The sequence below is a fragment of the Plectropomus leopardus genome, chromosome 23 (genome assembly GCF_008729295.1).
Source record: "Plectropomus leopardus isolate mb chromosome 23, YSFRI_Pleo_2.0, whole genome shotgun sequence".
Taxonomy (NCBI): domain Eukaryota; kingdom Metazoa; phylum Chordata; class Actinopteri; order Perciformes; family Serranidae; genus Plectropomus; species Plectropomus leopardus.
The window spans coordinates 19,066,197-19,082,247 of NC_056485.1; the positions used below are offsets into that span (position 1 = coordinate 19,066,197).

Here is a 16,051-nt window from a genome sequence, read left to right on the forward strand (position 1 = left end):
ATCATGGGCAGATGGTCCTCCCAAGCTTATCACCGTTACGTCCGTTCCGACCTAAGAGATCTCAAATCGGCTTTTTCCTCTCTCATATAATGCACGCTTTTGGGGATCTGTCGTGCCCGGGAGCCACGGCGGATTCCCACCGAAGCTTCCCCACACCGCACTCAACCATCCATCCCAACAATTCACCATCAATGTTTATACCAAATCTACATTCACGTCAATAAATTGTTAAAATTAATTCCTATTGAGGTGTGGTCCTTGCTAGTGAAAGTTTCCTTAAAGCCACAAAGTCAGTGTGTTACAGGCAAGTTTCTCTATGACATGCCACATCAGCAGTTACAGCAGCAGAGCTAACACGTGTCTGCAGCAGAGCTGAATAGTCAGTGTGAGACACCTGAAAAAAGTAGGCGGGGCACTGACTGATTGAAAAGACTGCCCTCTGCTAGTTTGGTATATGTTGCATGACCTAGAGGAGAGTAGGTGAATAGATATTTATTTGTTCTTTCAGAAATGCGTTATGTATAAAGCAATCATCAGATAAACAAACAAACAACTATAATAATAACAACCACAACACAAAAAAAAACAAAAAGCATCAACACATTAAGGTGCTCCATATATGATATCAAAAGGTGCTGCATCCTCACACACAGAGGTTCTTTTATATTACACAGTTTGTGATGGATAAATATTGCAGGCGTGTTTAGATATATGTTGCAGCTCCTATAAAGAGTGTGTTCGATATATGTTGCAGATACAATGGATATATGTTGCAGCAACTACAGAAAGGTGTGTTTTATATATGTTGCAGGTATGCTGGATACATGTTGCTGCAACTACAGAGGGATGCATTTGATATATGTTGCAGGCATGTTGGATATAAGCTGCAGCAACTACAGAAGGGTGCGTTTGATATATATGTTGCAGGCATGTTGGATATAAGCTGCAGCAACTACAGAAGGGTGGAAAAGATATATGCTGCAGGTGCATTCAATAAAGGTTTTCGCAACTAGTGAAGGGTGTGTTGGATTTACGTTGCAACAAGAGAAAGGTAAAGCAGAGATTTGTTATAGCATCTAGAGAAAAGTGTGTTACATATCCCAGTTGGTATTTTTGGCCCGATTTTAGGGCGTCATTCATCCTGATTCTCAGCCGGCAAACAAGTGTGGGCCAACCTATTGGGCCAGATCATTTTTGATAATGGCCCAGTGATGGCAATGTTGGCAGCCAGCATCGGGTTAGTTTCTTTGGTCTAATGCTTCAACGTCATTTATCCCAAATTTCAGCCAAGTCGTGCAACTGAATACAGCCAGACTTATCTCTTCTGGCATGCTGATTTTGGGGTGATGGAGTATGTCATGTGAGCTTTAGCAGGACACATGATTTGTTTTCCAACACTTTAAGGCCATAAAGCATATGTATTGTTATATTTTGTTGATATATAATATTTCTCAGCACATCTCTTGTATGCACACACTTTTTTTTTTCCTGTGGTGCTTTAATATTACAACATTATAAAAGAATTTCTTGCTTGAGTACTTTGGTATTGAACCCCTGCACTCTGAAAAGTTGGTTGCAGATAAAGTTGGCTGTCTGTGTGCTTTCTCGAGCACTTTTTGTCCTTATGTACTGAGTGAAATTTGATGTCACGGCCTCTAAAGCCCAGTGAGATTTGTGTGATATTGGGCTGCACCGTGTAAGCTCAATCAGACTAAACCGGAGTGAAAAGACCAGATCTGAGTGGAAAAGGAGCGCCGTGCTCTCTGCCTTTGTGCTGCTGGCTTGGTGTTTGCCGCGGTGTCGTCAACGCCGCGCTGATTTCATTCATTCCCATCAGCCCCGCCGCCCTCTGTCCCTGCTGCAATTTCACCATCTTAACCCCGAGTGACCTCGGCCAACACCACACAACACACAGAGGGAAAGTAGGCGCACACACACATCTCTTTGTTCTTTCTCCGTGTGATTTCCAAACACACACCCACATACAAACAGAGCATCTTGACCCGAGGCGTTTTCTCTGTCAGGAGATGGTCTGATACAGACTCTTTACACCCGCGCACACACTCCACAGATACACATGCATCCACACTGCATGTCCTCCCCATCTGGACGGTTAAATCTTTAATGGCATATTCTGCTCGTCCGTCTCGGTGGTGAATGAACGGTTTTTGTGCCCACAGTAGCTCCACAGAGTGAAGTCCCATTCAGAGTTGTTGGAGCCAGCTGCTGCCATCCCAGCAGCCCCGGTCCCCACACACACCGGCCAGTTTCCTGGACCGGGGAGCTCCGAGCGGCGGACCCTTTGATCAGGGACTTGGATCCCCGTTTGTGACAGTTCTGGGTTGTCTGGGTCGTCTCCGGAGCGCCGTTGTTTATTTTTACAGGGACCTAGATATATATATGTGAGGACACAGAAAACGCCAGCAGAATTTAGGGTCTGTTTTTTTCTGCAATAACATACAGTAGGTTTTAAAGAGTGTGTGAGCGTTGCTTCCAGTCTCTTCTGTGCTTTCTTTGAATTTCTTTCATTTTCTTGTTTTTTGTTTCATACTCAGTTGCTGTCGTGTTTTTACAATATTGCAATATCGTGTTATTTAGGCAACTGCAGTGGGGAGAAGCAACTGCCACAAACACTATGTTGATGCCTTTTCTTTTTTCCTAGGAGCGCCATGTGTTTACACTATTCTACAAATGTCGTGATGAGACGCTGCACATTTGACCTTTTTTTTTCTGGGCGCTGACAGTTAAAAAAATGTTCAACTTTTGTTATAATATGGCATCCACTTACAAGCTAGACGTCAACATAAGTTCAGAATGACGTAAAATTTTGGTTGGAATGCAAATCAACAATATACCTGACGCAAACATTTTATTCATGTGAATCTGTAGACGTCCCGATGACGCAAGACACATTTCAGACATTTTTTACTGACAATAAAGCAAAATCAAATAACAGGCTAAAAACAAAAGCTTCTTTTTTTTTTTTTTTATTTATAAAGCACTAAAATCACGATGAATAAAGCAATTTTCAAAAATGACAATATCCACTCTCCAAAGATGTGCACCTTAAATGCTGCTGCACAAGTGTTTCCCCAGCTAACACACACACACACACACACACACACACACACACACACACACACACTCAGCCACATGGCAGAAAGAGGAGACTTCAAAGAGAAGCTGATCTGGGGTCTGCAGCCCACAACAACTGTCACAGAGCCCAGTGCACAGATCAGAGAGAGGGGAAAAAGGGATGAGGAGTGGAAAAGATAAAGACAGGACAATGATGTAAAAGAAAAAGGAGAGGGGGAGGTGGGATGTGTTTCTGTTGCAGATAAAAAGAGGAGGGGAGCTTGAAGTTGGGGGAACAGCTTCTCTCAAAACCCTCCAGAAGAAACAGAGATCGACGTGTGTAGTGCAGGTGTGTTTCTCGCTGCCACAGAGCATCTGTGCAACAGCTAGAAACCTCTTAATACTCCGTTTGGCTCACACACCTCTCCTCATTCACCTCTACAAATCATTCAGTGCTTTCGCTGTACTACAGAATGAAAATAATAGCTCTGACGTCAAGTCTAACCTACGAATCCTCTTTATTGTAACTTCCACATAAAGGCAAACTTAATCCGACTCCTCTTTTCTTAAGATCACTGAGATTTAGAGGCTTAAACATCACTATTTAAGTTTTTTTTTGTATTGTATTGTATTGTTCAGGGTCTGGAGGTCCTTAGAATGTCTTAAGATGTCTTAAATTCAATTTCCATAAATATTAGGACCTTATTAAAGGTCCAGTGTGTGGGACTTAAAGGGATATATTGGGATAAAATACCAATTTCTTAACATGAAGGTGCTTTATTTGGTGTATTTTTATTTGGTCTGTTTGTCTCAGAGCCTCCTGAGTAATGAACACAAGGAATTTTGAAGTTTCAGCTGGTTGCAGTCTGCACTCTTAACAACTAGATGGCACCAAATCCCACTGTACCTTACACACTGTGCAAGGGTTCATTTTTCAGAAAAAGTCTGGTAATCCACTGACTTAGTAAGCTAGTAAGCACCCCAGCAGGGTGAGCTATGGAGAAATCCAGAAACTTGACAAGAAATGTCCCAACCTTTTGCTAATTTCCTGCTCAATTTTTGGACCACTTCCAAAGGTGAGCCTACAGACCGACATCTGTCACTGGTCAAAAATAGTCTCGGCTTTTAACGCTTAACTGTCGACATCCCTATACTGTACCTTTAAAGCCTGCTACTGAACCTTATACTGTTCTTACTTTTTACTTGCACTTGCCTGTTGGCAAAATGTAGATTCATCTAACTCCCTCCAATAGTCATATTCCTACAAAAAATTTCATCTGCCCAGGACCAAATACCTGCAATGCTTGAATAAGATTTGTCCAAAAAAAAAAAGGATCTTTAAAAGCATTAAATTCCAACATCTGGTACCTGCAAATTTTCCTTGAGCGAAATTACAACTATAAAAAGTTCTTTTCATTTAGCGGGCATGTGTGGCCATCAAGACTCAGAGTTTCTTGGTTCTCGAGGCGGAGAGTCGGCGGTTATATAACCAGCTTTTTGTTGGATGTGTCAGTCTTTCTTTATGAGCAGGAATCAATTGCAGCAAGTGTTTTTCAAAGGGCACCACTGAACACAAGACAGGCGGCTGTGCAAGGCTGTTAAACACACACACACACACACACACACACACACCTGGGTGAGGGGGGCTTTTCTGTAACCTGTCGATGCAATAAAGCCGGTTTCCATGGCAATAGCAGGGGTTGGCATGGTGATGGTGTCATTGACCCGGAGATTAAGCATGACAATGAGCCATGACTGTTTTTTTTCTTCTTCTTCTTCTTCCCTCTTTTCCTCTCCGCTCCTCCACTCTGCAACAGTCTCAGATTCCCTCATGTAAAAAGAAAAAAAAACTTGAGAAATGCCTGAAGGACGCAGCGTGCAGCTGCTCATCCAGTTCTACTCGCCCGGCCATGTAGCAGGTTTACTGCACGTAAGAGGATAGTTGAGGATACTGTGGCTCTTATTTTCTCTCTGCTTCTCCATTCAGTTAACGTGATGTAACCGCTAACATGAACGACTGGTTCACCTCTCACCTCTGGAGGAAGTTCAGAGATGGAAAACTGCAAAAAACTGAACAAAAGTGACTTATTTAATGTTGGGGGTCCATTGTGCACTTTTTAGAAAACCTTGCTCAAAAAGGAGTTGACAGGTGCAATATTTAGGGACTAGTTTCAGCAGTGGATTAATACACATTTGCTGGTTTTGCATAGGGTTGGGTATTATTAGAAAAAAAATTATACCAGCTGAGAAGCTGATACTGGTTTCTGAATGACAATATTTTTATACCAATTTTGTAAAATTCATCAGCAAAAAAAAATAACAATGACACATTATAATACAAATTTTTAAACTGGTTTTATGTTTCAGCAACATTACATTTTTTCCACTTAAAGCAGTTTTGAAAACATTTTTTTGATGTTAAATCTCACCTGCACTGACCGGCCATCCTCTTTACCCTGCATCAGACTTGTGGCTCAGGGAAGAGGCGCATTTTACTACGCGTTCACACGAACTTAAATGCTGAGAGGAATATTGCTGCAGTCTGTTATTCTTGCAGTCCAGCAAGGAGCAACTTTGTGCTCTTAGCTTTATTTAGTTAAGTATTTCATCAAATTTATCGTGCTGCCAGTCTTGGCAACATTTTCCTTTTTGCATATATTCTGCACTATTGGCATCGAGCCTGATGAGTTGGTGCAACATTTTTGATTTCTTCTAATACAGTTTTTGCACCAATGTGATGCACACTGTAGTCAAACCTCTCAAAATATAACATGCACTCGTGAGCTCCATCTCTGGTGAGGTGATTTTACTGCATGTTGAAAATTTGGTACCAAACAACGAGGCATTATTGGACACTATTATAGAAGCAATTCAGTTGGTGTAATAAAAGCATCAAAGTTTGGTGCTCTTGTTAGTATCTGCAGCAATAAAACGGGATTGAGTCAAAATAGACAGAAGCGTCTGTGTTTATTATTTCATCACCCAGTGCAACAGTGTGGCTCACTGATTTTTAATAGTTTTTAGATGACCATATAAGTCTGTGGCATAAAGGAGGACCAGTTTAATATTGGATTTTCTCTTTTTATGGGATTTGTTAAAAATAAGAAAAACTATAGACTGTCACCAGCCTTTTGTTTTAACTTTAATAATGATAATAATAACTGTATGTAGCACCTTAAAAACAGAGTTTACATAGTGCTTTGACAAACAAAGCACATACAAAGTGATAAAACAACAGAAAACCAAACTAGGGATAAATAAATATAAAATAATGCAAGACGTAAAATGTCAATATGTAAAAATACAAAGAAATAGACCAAAAACAACAACAACAACAACAACAGAAAGCAATAAAACCAAAAATAAAAGGAAATAAAATAAAGAAAACATGTATTAAAAAGATACATAAATAAAAAGAGTGATATGGAGTTGGCTCACAGTGTATACGTCACTGTGAATTTAACTTCTCTTTGTTGGGATCATCTATTTTTTTTTCTCCCTCTGCGGTGCCAAAGCTTACGCAGCAGATATCACAACAGTCCACTGCGTGTTTCATTGATTGATTGAGCGTGCGAGTGATTGATTTGTTGATTCATACTGTAGCTACAACATCTTACTCTCCCAACTGGCTCATCAGATAAAGTGCACTTAGCCAAAGTATAAAACGCTTCCAGGGATGAAGAACTAACGGAGGGAGGCGGAGGAGTGCGGCTAAAACTGGAAGTTTGGCTGCGATCTGCTTTGCTATTGTCAGTTTAGCCTCCTGTGATTTTTGCACCTGCGGCTGCTTAAGTGTAACAAAAACTGCTGCAGCCCCTCGTCCTTTCTCATACACACACACACGTACACACACACACACACACACACACACACACACAGGAAGCGGAGTGAAGTTCTAGCCTGCTGTCACACTGTAATCCACTTTAGATGGCCTCATTCCCGGCGTGCTCTCTGGCTAAGACAGGCATGTTAAAAAAAAAATGCCCAGCAAATATTTGGACATCTTTACAGTTTGGGCTTTGCTGAGTTGAGTGGATGACAGAAGTGACAGTAGATTACACGCAAGGGTGGAGTGCTGTGTGTGTTCGCACCTGATTTTGATAGGAAACACCAGTTGGTTTTATCCTTATCTCTATCTCCACACACACACACACACACACACACACACACACACACACACACACACTTGCAGACTCCATTCATCCTGCTATATCACCGCGAGGCAACCTGACAGAGACTTTGTCAGCAACTTGGAGAGTGACTGTTCTCTCTCACTCGCTCTATACGTCTCTCTCAGCATTAATGTAGTTCAGCTCAGCGCCTCCGTCCTCCGCTGACACATTACTGCGGCACCGTGACTCACAGACGGACGTTTAGAGAGGGGACACGAGGTGACCTGCAGAGCAAACCAGCTGTTTGAGAATCTGTCCAGTCGCAGGTCCTTAGAAGGTCTGACATGTCTCAAAACAGTCGTGTGTTTCCTATGTTATTTTGTAATATAGGTAGATTTGATATTAAGTTTTTACTTCTTACGACTTCTTTTAAAACATGTTATATTCAATTTTTAGTGGCTGAAGTATTTGGTTTTGTAAAGACCTTATTTTTTTTTTTTTTATTTATTAATTTATTGATTGATTGATTTTTTGTTTATTTTCTTTTTTTAATTTCATTTGTATTTTTTTTATTTTTTTATTTATTGCAATTGGCTGTAAGGCTCTTTGTTTTTGTTTTTTTAAATGTTCGAAATAAAGATTCATTCAATTTAATTAATTTCAGTGCTCTATGACCACTTGGTCACTCACATGGAAAACTGCGTGGTACTATGCAGCATGTTAAAGTAGAAACGGACACGTTCCATTTTGTTTTCTGCAGATGCTTTGGTTGTGCCACAGCCTGCAAAATTGAAAACAGCTATGAGATTTTTGTACATTTATCTTAAATAAATGCATTGTTTTAAAAGTTATTCTGGATTTTAAATTTTAAATCTGCTGATCTCATAGCTTGACAGGCATAGCATCAGTAACTATGGGGAGCACAGTATAAACTGAATATTCATCATTTTCATTTTAAATTTGAAAATAACAAAAATCATGTAGTTTTGATCACAATTTTCTCAATCTGAATGTCAAGTAGTGCTATTTTCACATTGCTGGTAAGATAAGAGAAAACTGAAAAATGATCTTTTGGCATCGTGGAGAGCAGTTAATTATGTCTTTTTTTTTCTCCGCGCTAAAGCATGCACCTGTATCTTGAAACAATTTGAGCTTGAATGTAGCTCACGACCTTTCCTGTCAATCACAAGTGAAGTTAGTGGAGCAGCGTGCCCCAATTATCTACTAAACTCTTTGTTTTGGCAGAAAGGAGCACAGAGAGTTACACACAAGAGGGAATCCCTTTCTTTCTTCCTCTGTTTGGTATTTGTGTATTTTCTGTCTTACAGATACACATGGCTCGTGTTCTCTGCTTAAATTAGCAGTATTTTCTTTAGAGACTTCTTGTTTTATTGGATATTCTTGAATATTCTAGTCACAGGGGGGTTTATTTATTAGCATCAAGCATTGTTTTGTTTTTAACCCCCTTGTTTAATTGCAAATACTTTAATATTCAGGGGTTTTTTATGTTTTCTAGCAAAGATTTTTGCCCTCTGGTGCAAGGCTACATATATTCACAGGGACCTGTTATGCTTTTCCATATTTTCCGTCATATAGAAATTAAAATGACTGAAGTTCAAAGGCAGCGTTAACACAAGGTTCTTGTGGTGCTTGAAGTACTTGATTTTGACTTTTGGAATTTTAAGTACTGAAATTCTTTGAAAATCAGACATTTTTAACCTTGAAAAGTACTTGAATATAATTGAAAGAAGAACAGAAGGATGAATTATTTTATGAAACACATCGGTTAAATGTTTTAAACTTCCTTCATTCACAAATTTGCACAATTCTTTTGCACCAAAAATTCATCCTCAAAAATAAAAATTAGTGCTTGAAAAAGTTCCTGAAAGATCTTGAATTTGACCTGCCTGTATGAACCCTGATAACGTAAACATATGTTTGTTTGTTTTTTCTTTCAAGACAGAATGTGACAGATTTCTTTTAATGGTCTTCTCTTCCAGGCACACTGCTACATGTAGCTACATGCTAATTTAAGGGAACTATGTAATCTCGGTTGCCGATGTTGTTAATTTTTTGCTGATTTCGGATTGTATTCCTGCTGAAATATGTTCAGTTGTGTTGGGTTGATGTCTTATTGATGATTTTTAAGGGTAGAAAGTGTTGCTAGTCCTGCAATCATTTCCCTCCAAGTACACAGCTATATGTAGCTACATGCTAATGTCAGAAAATGTAATCTTGGTTGCTGTTGTTAATTTCTTGTCAATTTTGGATCATATTCCTACTGGAACATATCAGATTGCAAAGATTTTGGTTTAGAAGATAGATCAGCAGACTATTTCTTTTTTTCAGAAAGGTGGCTTAAAGATGTAAGCGTGAATACAAGTTTTCCAGCACAGAGAGTAGGAAGGGAAAAAGTATTTTTTAATGTTAAAGCATGTAAACATGTTCTTGTAGAACCCCTAAATACAAGTATGAACCTAAAAATGAGCATAATATGTCCTCTTTGGCGTATTTTTTCACTGGATAATTGGGTCAATAAATGTTTGGGTTTGAGTTTGGGTCCAAAACACAACACTCAACCTTGAAAATTACACCTCCTCCCCCAAAACAACTGATACTGTACATGGAAACAACCTTTCTAAATATAAACGAAGATTCAAAATGAACCTTTTGGTGGCACATGTGCAACAAAACAGCACAGGCGCAAACAAATCCACCTCAGGCATTTGTGGGTTTTGAGAGTAGGCCGTCCTACGGTCCGTGCCACATGCCATCATCTGCTTGTTCTCTGCATCTGTTCCCACTGCGAATGCCAAGGGAACCAGGAGTCCAACATGGAATGGCTTTGAAGCGTCATTGCCGTGAGCGTACCGACGTAGTTTTCCTGCTCATCGGAGCTCACAGTCATTTGGCTTGTCCCTCGCTCGCTCTGCGTCTTCGCCCCGAGGCCTCGGCTGCATGTGAATTACGACACATGGAGTAAAGATCAGCTGGTCATGGAGCGGAGGGTTTCCAGAGATTTTCTTTTTTTTTCTCTTTTTTTTGGCTCTCATTGTCCTCGAATGTGACTGATAGAGCTCATCGGGGACGGAGCCAGGAACGTCCCAGATCATTTCCGATGGCATTGAATCAGCTGTCACTCAAAAGCATGTGCGTAGACGCTGAGGGGAAGAGAGGAGGCACATTGGAGCTTACAGTGGATATGCCATGTGGAGTGGGAGATAATAGCAAGATGAAAAGGCCACTATTTAATTTGATGATGCCTAATTATGCAGCTTCTGTGTCGAGTGTTCTAGTTTCTGAGTAAAAAGATCATGCAGAGCGATCGTCGGTATTTGCTTTGGTGTGTAAGACCGATGATGTCAGCGGTCGTGATAATAATAACTACAGCACAGAGGCACGATCAAATCAGATTTCACAGTCTAACATTCTCACATCCCGCCCTTTAATTAATGCATTAATTTCCTTTCATTTCAAACAGTCCCATCTGTTCTATATATAAAGCAAATCTGCTCATTTCCTTAATACTACTGATTACTGAGCATTAGTACATTTGGCCAAGACTGAGTATTTTTACAAAACAGTGTGTCAGTCAAACATTTGCTGAGCGGCAGCAGAACAAATGTGATTAGTCTTACTGAAAACAATGAAAAGCTCCTCTGCAGAGGACGTCACACGTCAGTGTGCTGTCCAGATGGAGGGCAGGCAGCTCGAGGCAAACTGTACCAACACTGCACAAATGCCTATGATTTTATATTCACGGCTTTATCAGTCTATCTGATTTGACAATAAAAAACAATGGTTGCTTTAAATCCAGAAATAGTAGGACGTAAAGAGGAGAAGTAGAAAAAAAACCTTACCGAGAAACAGCAGGAGATCAAAAAAGCACCAAAGTTAAAGCGCTGTGTTAAACATGCCTCGAGTTGAATGCAAATACAATTTCAACATCGTCCAAAAAAGGAGGGAGAGGTTACACTTGTTATTTTTTTTGTCAATAACTCAAAACCAAAACAATTCCAAGGCACACAGTTTTACAAAAGTTAAAAAGTCTTTAATTATTGGGTTTATACACAATTATTTATTTTCTACAGTAGTGCAGCTAACTGTAGAAATAAATTATTTCTTGATTGATAATAAATTGGCAAAAATATCGTTGACATATGACACTCTTTATCTAGTGTTTCTAGAGTTTTGTGTTATTGCAACATGTAAGGAATTGTTTATACATCATATTTCTTTAAAGGAGTTTTGCATTATATTTTCCACTGGAAAAAAGGATGGAAAATATTCTCAATAGGAATCTAGTAGACTTTTTAAAAATCTTAGTTTGTGCTTCTTCTCAGAGATTCTCTTCTCTTTTTCAGATATGTAAACCAAGTCATTAAGTGTTTAGAAATTTCTTTTGCTTTATGTTTCAAAATCAAAATCTTTTGAAAAGGTCTTAAGTGTATGGTAAGCACGAGTAACATCGACACAAACACCAGTCTCCTGGGTCAAAGTCCTGTGTTTGTTTGATCTATCCATTCACCCCAAATTCGTCGCTATGCAGACTTTGTCACTCTTTATTCTATGTCACCCGACTTCCAGCTTTCTAATTATTACAACCAACATAAATATGAAGTCGTAATAAGCTTCTTGCACAGACAAAGTGTTTGGATGTTTTTGGGGTAAGAAATGGTCTGCTTCTGCATCTTTATGTTGTGATATATATTTAAGTAATAGTGTGTGACGTATGGCGGGCAGATGGCGACCACAGTCCTTTTCTCGCTTGTGCACCTTTGATATTTTCAGCTCTCACTGCAAACATTAATATTTCTATGTGGGAAGAGGGGTGCAGCATTTTTTATTTAAACTGTACACTGTATGTGGCAGCCATTCCCACCACGTAGAGCTGTCAGAAGACAGTGCACACAGAGTTGAGATTGTGGCAGCAGCTACATCCCTGATGTCACAAATTGGCTGGTGGATGTCCCAACTGCACCACAGTTAGCGCCTCTGGCTCCGAAATTGCCTTAAATAAGTCGCACTGTGTGCATCATTGACTCTGGTATTCACCCTGCGCCACTGATCCAAAAAATAGAGCCCTGAAACCGTCTGAGGGATCACAATTATACTCCTGTCTCTCTGCTTCTCACCTTCCCTGCCCTTTTTCTGTCTGTCTCTCCTTCCTTCGTTTCAGGGTTTGGTGGGGGAAAAGTATGGCAGCATCCGAGTGCCGGGGGAGGTGGAGTCGGCGGAGTTTGAGATGATCTTGGACGCAGCTGTGGAGGCGGGGCTGGACACACACATCTTGGAAGAGTGGTACTGCAGGGATGAAAACTCTGTGCCACCCGCATACTACCTCAAACCCAAAGCCCAAATGCTCAAGAACTACCAGAACTCTGTGAGTCCAGCCAACATGCTGCACTATAGGGACATAGAGGGGATTTGTTTGTCCTCCTAAAACGTTATTTTACTCTCAAGGAAGGATAGGAGGAGCTTATAATGGATTCTCGTCCTTGAGCTCCGTGCTTCATGAATTTAATTCTCCTTGAGGAAACATTTTATATGCACATACAGAAAATAAAAGCAGCTTTATGTTTTGAGCTTGTGAGCAAAGTTGTTTCGTCTCAGGCAGCTTATGAGTCCTTTGCTTTACCAAAAAAAAAAAACAGTTTTAGCACACTTGTAAATGACCCCATAAAAGTCACAACAATTCTGTCAGCGCAGTTAATTTTATGTAAAACTGTTTAGCTTCTGAGTTCCACCTTATTATTTTGTGCAGAACTTTATAGCGGTTATAAAATATCCGGATGAGTTTTATTTGAAGAAAACTGCATGATGTTTCCTTTAGTTTCTCTCAAGTTATATGGTAACTTTGGTATTTTTCAACCTATTTCTACAATTTTTTGTTTCTAAGTGACTGATTGTTAGATGGAAAGCAAAACAGGCTGCAATGTAACCCCTGCAGGGCAGTTTACAGTCAACGTCCGTCCACCAAAAGTGGCTGTTTTTAAGACTGATAGGCTCGGATTATTTTTCTAAGTGTCTGAAAACTTTATGGAAAGACTCCTACAGAGATAGAACTTTTTGGAAAGAGTAAGACCCTTTTTGTTAAACCAGAAATAGCCCCGAAATCACTATGGTCAAACCCACCAGACTCCATTTAAATATACAGTATTTTTATCAACATAACACTCTTTTCACTCGCTTCACTCAAAGTAAAAAAAAAACAAAATAAAACTCAAGAAAGTTGTCTTGTTTCATAATTCCACTAATCCAACAGTCACAACTCTGGTTTAGTTTAAATAAGTCTTAATTAACCCAGTTAGATGTGAAAATATGCTGACTCTATACAAGCTTAAATTAGTGATTATTTGAATAGAGATTGGTGGGTGATTTTATATTTTTATTTTTTTTCTCACTGACAAGCTCAGATTCCTATGATAAGTGTCTGACAACATTATGGAAAGCATCAGTACAGAGATACTTTTTTGTTACAGAGTAAAATCTAAGGTTGCAAATTGTAAGCACTTTCTTATATCAGTTATTGGTAACATTAAATATCTCATAGTATCTAGGTTTTAAAAACAAAATGTTATCCTTTAAGAAAAACAAAAGTCATCCGGTGTAGCATTTTTACACACTTAAGGATGATAAAAATATTCAGATATAAAAGTTTGAGACTTGGAAATTTTCTCAAATTTCCTACTGTGAAGCAAAATCACTCAAAAATAATTTATACAACTAAAGATAAAAAAAAAAAAACATGCTTATTCAGTCGTCAAACCCACACAAAACACTCATTCTCAAATGTATATGACACAGAGCACACAGAACAGTATTCCCTTTGTCACAGCAGGGTGCTTAAGAAAACATGAATAACTACATTCCCTCAGTACATGATGAGAGTCCTCTGTCTAAACTGTAAAGTCAGTCCGTCCTCTCCCTGCCGCCCTGTCCTGCTTAGATGGAGTCAAGCAGCGCAGCCAAGACCAAGAATGACAAAGCCTGGAGGAATGTGTCGGAGGAGATCAAGAGGATCTTCCGAACAGCGGTGCTGCAGCTTCAGGAGAAGGGGACCATGAAGAGCGCTCAGGCCAAGAAATTCCTCTGCTCTGGTTAGTTTCAGGCCGAATTTCTCTTTCTTTTTCGCTCTTTTCATGTCACGTCTTTTGAAATGTTTTTTTCTTTTTTTTGGTCTCTGGATGAGTCTGTCCAATGGGAAGGTCACATCTATGTCTCTGGGTCTGAATTTGGTTTTTGAAATTATTCATTTTTAGATTTAAAAGAAAATATTTTACCTTTAATTCAAGTGATTCTATGAAAAATAACAACCTCTAACTTTTTTTCATGTTGGGTCACAAATGCTGCCTTACATCTATTATTTCTTAAGCTTAATGATCAGTTGATTATATGAATGACTGAAAATAATTAGAAATGTAAAATCTAAAAAAAAAAATTTAAATTATTGTTTTAAGCTAATTAAATGTAAATATTTCCTGTATTTTAGTCTTTTGTGATGTTAAACTGCACATCTTTGTGATATAGACCAAAAAACAATATAAAAATGTCAACCTTTTTTCCATGATTTTCACATTTTCCTGTCATTTTAATTAATCTGGAAAATAATTAGATCATAAGTAGATCCATCACTTTTTAATGTTTTGGGTTTTTTTTTTAGCTGATTGCCTTTTCTCTCTTTTTTTTGCAAGAAATTAAACCAGCTGCTTACGGTTTGAAGGTTTAAATGCTTGTGAACGGCATCTGAGCGCGGCACAAGAAAAGTAACGTCGATCCAAGTTTCAGGGGTTAAAAAACATGATCTGAAAGGTGAAAAATAATCTCTGTTTCTACCTGCCATCACAGCACACTGTTTGAATTAATCACTGCGAGGTGAACGTATAGTGTGATCGATCAATCACTGTCATCTGCAGAGCTCAACCCGACACATCCTGATTGCATCTCATCTCTTGTTACCAATTTAGCTACGAGATGACGAGCTACACAGCAGCCTCAGTTATTAGATATGTGGCCTTTGACATGTGATTTTTGTGTTTTGTTGCCCTGAAGGTTAATTTTATATCTTACAGAATTATTTTAGAAGAGGTTTTCTTTATTACAGGTCAGACGGTGCAAACGCTGACACAGAAATATGATTTTACACTGTTACACACAAAAGGTCAGATGTGTAGGGATGTGGCGGTCTGACTATTTCAGTCCCATTACCAAACACGGGTAAAACTTGTTAAATATAGGCAAGTCAAGGCAGCTTTATTTGTATAGTACATTCCATACAACAGGGCAATTCAAAGTGCTTTACAGAGCAATAAGATATATAAAAAAAAATAACAGATACAGATACAGATACAGATTTATAATAAAAGAGATAGGATAAAACAAGGTAAAATCAATGACTAAATCATTTAAAATAAAAAATAAAAAATCACAGTTAAAAATAGCAAAAGTGCAGACCAGAGGTGCAAAGACAAAAAGGTAATTCAAAATGATTAAAAACCTATTTTAAATATAAGTTTGTAATCATTAGCGGTTGGAGTAGGTAGTGGAAAAAGGGAACGTTTTCAGCTTTGACCTAAAAGTGGTCAGAGTTGGGGCTTGTCAATATAGGCAATTAGCTGCACTGCCAGTGAACTCAAAGCTGTACCCCACTAGTCTGCCAACAGCCAGCTTTTGTGTGTGTGGGTTGTTCTGTTGGTGTGTCCGTGTGACGTCACGGACAGGCAGGAGAACAGGTTAACAGTAGACGGCAGCAGGCACAGAGGTCTTTGAAAACTTTTTCTTCTCTTTATATATCTCTTATGTTTTAGTCTCTTTCAGTCTCGGTGCAGACTAACTTGGATCGATGTTTTAGCGCTGTTTAGGAG

At 39.1% G+C, this 16,051-nt stretch overlaps 1 protein-coding gene across 1 annotated transcript in view; it reads left to right on the plus strand.

Moving 5' to 3' along the window:
* LOC121962355 (NACHT and WD repeat domain-containing protein 2) overlaps nt 1–16,051 on the plus strand; it is a 60,598-nt gene that overhangs the window by 34,006 nt on the left and 10,541 nt on the right. The window contains exons 5-6 of the mRNA XM_042512602.1: nt 12,367–12,570; nt 14,137–14,287. Coding sequence (XP_042368536.1) covers nt 12,367–12,570; nt 14,137–14,287 — 355 coding nt within the window. The remainder of the gene's footprint in view (nt 1–12,366; nt 12,571–14,136; nt 14,288–16,051) is intronic.